At 46.3% G+C, this 7,120-nt stretch overlaps 1 protein-coding gene across 1 annotated transcript in view; it reads left to right on the top strand.

Annotated features, from left to right (window-relative positions):
* Positions 1-1,993: 1,993 nt before the first annotated feature.
* The window catches only part of LOC129695508 (MAM domain-containing protein 2-like), an 85,665-nt gene continuing 80,538 nt past the window's right edge, over positions 1,994-7,120 (top strand). The window contains exons 1-2 of the mRNA XM_055632485.1: positions 1,994-2,165; positions 2,352-2,468. Coding sequence (XP_055488460.1) covers positions 2,108-2,165; positions 2,352-2,468 — 175 coding nt within the window. The 5' untranslated portion in view covers positions 1,994-2,107. The remainder of the gene's footprint in view (positions 2,166-2,351; positions 2,469-7,120) is intronic.

Genomic DNA, 7,120 nt, shown 5'->3' with positions numbered 1-7,120 from the left:
GTTGAAGACTGGTGCTCGGCTGTTGCCGAGGAGGTTAACCGACAGCCACTGGATAAAGCGAGAGGTGCAGCCAGTGGCGTAGCTTGGGGGGGGGGGGGGGGGGGGGGGGGGGGGGGGGGCAGTGGGGCGGTTGCCCCGGGGCGCTAAATTTTTAGGGGCACCAAAAAAATTGTTGAATAAATTTTTAAAATAAAATTAAGAGGCCCGGGGAGCCGTTGGAGCGAGGAGGGGTTACCTGGAGCTGTGAGTGTAAAAACAGCGCGGGCCAGGCTGCCGCTGCCCCAGTTCCGAGTTCTGGTCGCCGCTGTCCCAGCCGCCGCTGCCTCTGCCTTCCCCTCCCGCCCCCCGCCTCTGCCCCCCTCTCTCTGCCCCCCCCCCCCTCGCCCCCCGCCCCCCGCCTCTGCCCCCCTCTCTGCCCCCCCCCCGCCCCTGCCCCCGCCCCCCCCCCCCCCCCCCCGCTAATGAGGCGCAAAACTTTAAACTGCCCCGGGCGCTCAAAACCCACCCTACGCCACTGGGTGCAGCTGACAATTCCTGGCCCATCAGGGAATGGGTTACTTGGGAGTTGGAGCAGAGTTGAACTGGAGTTAGCGCTTCTTCTCCACGCTGGCTGTAAGCCTGGGGCCGCCACTGCTCCGGGCCAGTGTCCTGTCAGTCCAGGGTCACCCTGGACATCTCCGGCCGCTCCCGGACAGGGATGAGACACTCGGGAGGGATGGGGACGGTAGTGAGACTTCGCTCACAAATCTGCCTCCTGGGGTTATGCAGGAGAGGGGTGCATGGTTCGCCTCTGTATAACCCGGGAGGGCAGCCCGAGTGAGAATGGAACCCATACACCCAGGCTGAAGGGGACCGGAATGTGATTCATTAGATTGTCACTGCTGAGATTTCTGCATGTACCAGTGGAGAAGGGAGAAATAGTGTTGCTATCTCCAGTAGCAATTCAACAGGACTTGCAGTGCCGGAGACCCGGTTGGATCCTGACTACGGATGAAACGCAGGTCTGTATCCACGCAGCAGCTCAGCTGCCAAGAATGTTTATCTCAAGTGACCCATGACCTGGGCATGCGCAGTCGGAATACCGAACTCGGTTATATCGCCTCCCACGCTGCTGAAGGAGCAGAGTGGCCTTTGGTCTTCTCGTCGCAGCTCTCCTGGGTTCAGCTGCCTCGCACCCATGCCAGGAGTCCAGAGGTTTCACGCAGCAAGTGGGCACGTAATTTGGCGCCAGCAATCCTCATCCCAAATTCCTCCTCCTCCTCCCAATTTTGCCCTCGCTGCAGAGGCCTCCAGTCTGACTGGTTCCCTGACACAGTATCATTGCTTGATGTGAATTTGTAGCACCAGATCCCAGTGACTCGGCGAGTACACATCAACACTGGCCTGACAGCATGTGGGTGGAACGTGACCTCTCGCAACTTACCGACATTGGCAGCTGTGTGTAAGGCTGACAAACGGTTCTTGGATGTTTAATACATACAGGCTTTTCATTTATTTTTGGCGGGGAGGGATGAGAGTGGGAACTTCTTGTTAAGAAAAGACAAGACTTCCTCGGGTAATTAGCACTGGCATACTCAATCCACATTTAACCCTGCCCCCATCCTTTCTCCCTCTCTCTCCCCTGACAATAGCAATGACTGTTCTGTGGAATGTACAGTCTCGCTGAAGCAAGCAGCCTGAATGGTCAACCGAATTTAAAATACAATTTAAAAAATGCCTCTTTGCAATTACGGCCGGTTAAAAATGACCACTGATATGTGAAGAGTGGCGGTCGTGAATCACGAAGGGCACAGACTCTGCGTGGAAGGGACGGGTGCTGTCATTCTTCAACTCACATCCTTCTCTCTGCCTCCGCGCTTGCAAATAAATAGCTTTACACAGCAGCTTATTTCTTGGTAGGTGTATCCCTGTGAATCTGGAACTCGTTACACTCCCACTCCCCCACCCCCCCCCCCCCCCTTCCTTTGGTCTCTCTCTCCTCCCCCTGGAACATCAACACTGCTGATTCTGCAACAGAACGCCTCGTCTCTCCACGCACGGTATTACTTACTATATGAGGACCCTGCTGGGTGACCCAGAGTTTAAAGAAAGTTGAAGGACTCATTTCATGCACAGTCTTCACTGTGGAGCTGCCATGACGCCTCTGATACTCCTACTCCTGCACGGTAAATATTCACTCATTCATTTGTGCCTTGAGATAAAATTCACAATTACATTGTGCACCTGTTCAAGAGAGCAGAAACAACAACAACAAAATCATCTTAAGGTGAGAAAGAAGTATTTTACATGTGATGCATTCTGAATATCCCGTCTCTTTTTTCCCCCTTGTTTCTATGCATTTGGCCACAAAGTCCAACAGTTTGGCAGCGTCGAGATGCGGGGCAGTAAAGGATCGTGTGATTTCGAGAAAGACTTGTGTGGCTATGAATCAGACCTTCTCTTTGGACCATGGATGGTGAATTTACAAGGTAAATACTGCACCAAGAGCAAACGCCGACCGCCCAAGTTCCGATGCAAATTTCAGAAATAAATAAATAGAGGCTAGAATGCTAGAGGCTAGAGCGACCAGTGCAAGTTCGCATCATGCAACCATGCACACAGTACATGGGAACTATTGTTGCTCTCAAGAGTTAAGCATTTCAAAGCTCCGTCTGCCAGATCTGGCGCTATTTTGAGGTACAAATTTGTACAAAGTACATGTGAGCCACGGGTGTTTTAGGAGAGCCCGGCTTGCCAAGTTCTGTGCAGAAACACAGCGAGTGCATCGTGTGAGAGAGGCATCCTGTGAGAGGCAGGTAGAACTCAGCTGCTTGCTGTACACACACCTGTGAGCTTCTGTATTTATAGATGCGGGCACAGGGGAGTGCGCCCGATACCATGGTAACTGTATGTGTGGAACAATGATGGACTCTGCAAATTCTCACCATTGTTTTCAAATCCCTCCATGATCTCAAGCCACCCTTCCACGGTAAACCTCTCCATGCTTGAAACTCTCCGAGATCCTCATCTCGGGCATTTGATTGTCCCGCTCCCGTTGTCCCAGCGGCGATGTCAGCGCCTTCAAATGCTGATATCTGACTGAGCTCTGCAACTGTTCACCCCCACCTCTCTGCTTCTTCACCTTCCTCCTGCATCTTCGCCGAAGCTTTTGAGCATGACGTCTAAAATCCCTCCAGGCTTGGTGTGAGATTTTAATTGATAATTGCTCCCGCAAAGCATCTAACGAGATCTTGCTGCAATGCAACTATTTTTTTGTGTGGAATTTTCCCTCCAAGGCTCTAGTCGCTATTGCCAAGTTTGCGGTGTTGGAGAGTAGTTTTCAGCGATGCATCAAACTGAGAGATGTCAGTGCAAGTGTGATGTTTCATTTTGAAAATCAAATGAGCTGCAGAGGTTGGGAATCTGAAATTTAAAAAAACGAAACAGAAAATGCAGGAAGCAGCAGATCAGGTAGCATCTGTGGAAAAATGTCACCTTGAAGACCCTTCTCACTCTCCCAGTTCTGATGAAGGGTCTTTCAAGCACTAATTTTGTTTCTGTTTTCACAGACCATGTCTGTTCTGCTGAATGTTTCCAGCATTTTCTATTTTTACCAAAGATAGACACAAAATGCTGGAGTAACTCAGCGGGGCAGGCAGCATATTGAGTTATTCTAGCATTTGTGTGTCTATCTTTGGTTTAAACCAGCATCTGCAGTTCCTTCCTACACATTTTCTATTTTTATTTTAGCACTGAGTTTGGTGTCCAAGTGCATTGGCAACTTCTTGAAGTGAGACTGTACTTTCAAAGATTGCTGCAAATCCAGTTGCTTTTTTTTTTGCACAGACAACTATATAATTAATTCATTTCCACCTTCTCTCATATCTACCTTGTAGATGGATTATGAATGGCTTGTTATCTAAACAATTAATAATAAATTATTACTTTTTAATTAGTTACAGGATGCAAGTGTTATAGGTATTTATAGCACTCCCCTAAAATCGAGTCACCTTTCTCCTTGAACTGAGATTTTACGTGGTCACTGCAGGGGATAGTTTAAAGTCAACAACATCACCCTGAGTTTGGAGATGCCTTAAGGTCTGAGCAGAAATGATTGCTAAAATCTATCTGGCTTATTGATGTTTAAGGATTTCTGCTGTTGGAAGGTAGCAGGGAACCACATAGGCATTTGTAATAGTTCAGTAGTTTTGTGGTTACCGTTACTAATCCTGGCATTTTATTTTTGAATTGTTTCATTACATAAATTCCACAGCTGTCATTGTGGGATTTGAAGTCATATCTATGGCTCGATTGCCCAGAGTAACATACTGAGTATGTGTCATACCTCGAACCACTTTGGAAATAACTGTGAAAAGTTGTGTTAGTCACAGACTACTCTAACATAAGTGAAGGCCTTTTGGCCCATTGTGCTTATACCAATTCTTTGAAAGAACTCTCCAACTGGTCCCACTCCCTTGTTTTTTTCCCTTAGCTCTATCTTTTTAATTAGTTCCCGTTTGAAAGTCTTCTTAAATCTACTTTCATTGCCCTTTAAGGCAGCACAGTTCAGAGCACAACACATTGTATCAGAAAAGATTATCTTGTATTGTATCATGCAGATCATGCAGCACAGGAGGCCATTCAACCCATCTTTGCTAATCCTAATTCCTACCTATTAGTCCACGTTGCAGATTCCCACACTGCAATGGATTATTCAGTTCATTTTTAAATGTTTTCCAAATGTTTATTTTAAAAATATTTTTAAGTGTCCTCTTGTTCTTTGACCAATTAACTTTAATTCTGTCCTGAACCATCCACCCCGGGTAACATTTTCTCCATCCATTGAAATCCCCACAACAACTTTCAATCATATTATCAAATCTCTGCTTAACCTTTACTGTTCTAAGGAGCACTATCGAATCTTAGGGATTTGAAGTGAAGCTTTAAAATGTTGAAGCAGCCGAATGGCAAGGCATTGTTACTTTCAAGAGACATCTCTGGAATATCTGTTACGGTTTGATAATCTTGGCTTGTGCAGGCTCTCCAAAGTGATGGATGAGAAACACATGCTGGAGCTGAAAACTCTTTGAAGCATTGATAGGCTGAAGCATTTGTCCCCGAGTGCAACAACTTAGATGAAATTCCAATTAGACCCCAAGGAAACATCAAAGACAAAGCAACCCGATAATGTAAAAGAGTAGATTGCAACAATACTAGCTGATGTTGAAAAGAACAGCAGTGTTCTTCACAAACTTGGGATGCCCTGAAGCACTTCAGTAGCAATTCGTTTTTTTTGTCGTTGAGATTCAACAAATTTGGCATTTAATTTGCGTGCAACAAGATTCCAGAAGCGACACCGATTCAATTGAGCAGACAATGCACTTGGCAATGAAACATAAATACCAGTCAGGTCAGTGGGGAAATCAGCAGTGACCCCATCTCTTCCTCAAGTAGCATATCCACTGGAAGGGTAGAGGGGTCTTCAGAGTAAAAGCGCAGCGCTCCTCCAGTGCTCTAGGGAATGATTCAATTCAATGATTTAATGATTCACTGATACTTTAATGTCACATGTACCTAGGTACAGTGAAATGCTTTGTTTTGCATACAACCCGGTAAAATCATACAGCAGACCTCACCGAGGCAGGACACAAGTGTCACCATGTTTCCGGTGCTAACAAACTTACAAACGTTCACCGAACCGTCCAAGAGCATCATCACTGGGTGACAGGTACTCTTCACAGAATGCGTTGTCATAACCATGTCATATGAAAAGCAGAACAGTTAAGGCTGAGAGTGCCAACAAAGGCGGTAAGCAATTCAAAAACAAAAATATTGAAGAGGTGATTTTCCACTGTTCTGTACCTGGTGGAAACCACCGTTTCCCAGAGAGAAAGCAGGGAAAAGGATGGAAAACTGGAAATGTCAGCCTAGATTGTACACTTGAATCTGTAAAACAGCGCACTCCGAAAGCGAGCTGGGACGAACTCATTTATGGTGAAAATATCTCTTTATATTTATATAAACTGAACTCACTCGTGAATAAAGACATTTCATGAATGAACTAATAAGGCAAGCACTGTAAACTGAATTATTAGCTAATAATATCACATGCTCTGTTGCACCTGTTACCCACAGCTGCACACTGACATGAGACAGTCTGCAAACAGACATGAGAGTGCAGAGACAGTAGGTTTTGCCTGGATTCTTAAAGGATACGAGGCTAGAGGTCTGTGTGTGCACATGAGGTCTCACACTGCTCCAATGCCGATGCCAAATAGCAAGAGACAGATTCCCAGAAGGGCCACACATTCTGCTTCAGGACTGCCTTGAGTCAGTGAACTGGAACACATTCAAGATCACTTCACCCAGCCTGAATGAGTGTACCTCATCATCACTGTTTCACTGAGAAATGCACTGATAATTCAGTTGTGACAGAGATAATTGTGGTCTATCCTAACCAGAAACCTCGGATGAACAGAGTGATTCACACTCTGCTAAAGTCCAGATCCGATGCTTTCAAGATGGATCACCCTATATTGTACAAGTAGGTCAAGTATGATCACCCTAAGATTATCAGAGATGTTAAGAAAGAATTCTAGAACAGGCTAGAGGGTCAATTGAACCAAGCAGACATCAGGCAACTGTGGCAGGACCTGAATACCATCAAAAGCTATGACAAAATTGGCAGCAATCTCAGATGATGTATCTCTATCAGATGAGCTCAATGCCTTTTACCCTCATTTTGAACACATTCCACCAAGGAACATTCCACTCCCCCCACCTCCCCTTCCCTGCTGGCTTCCTTCCATACATCTTAGTAGCAGATGTCAGATCTGCTTTCACGAGGGTAAACACTTGGTAAGCAGCAGGTCCTGAAGGAGTCCTTGGGCAGGTTCTGAAATTGTTTGCCAATCAACTGGCCAGTCCCTGCTCTCTATTCGACAGTCTACCGTCCCCATCTGCTCCTGAGAAAACTTCATTAATATAGTCCGCAAGAAATGTAAAGTGACCCGTCTAATGACCCAGCAGCTCTAGCATTGACCGTAATGCAATGCTTTGAAAGATTGGTAATGGGCTACTACTGCTCCAGTCTCATGGACAACCTAGACCCACTGTCATTTGTGAACAGGGTAAAGGGTCT

This window comes from Leucoraja erinacea, chromosome 3 (assembly GCF_028641065.1).
Source record: "Leucoraja erinacea ecotype New England chromosome 3, Leri_hhj_1, whole genome shotgun sequence".
Classification (NCBI taxonomy): domain Eukaryota; kingdom Metazoa; phylum Chordata; class Chondrichthyes; order Rajiformes; family Rajidae; genus Leucoraja; species Leucoraja erinaceus.
The sequence above is the reverse complement of the archived record's forward strand: the minus strand, read 5'-3'. Positions and strand labels throughout refer to the sequence as shown.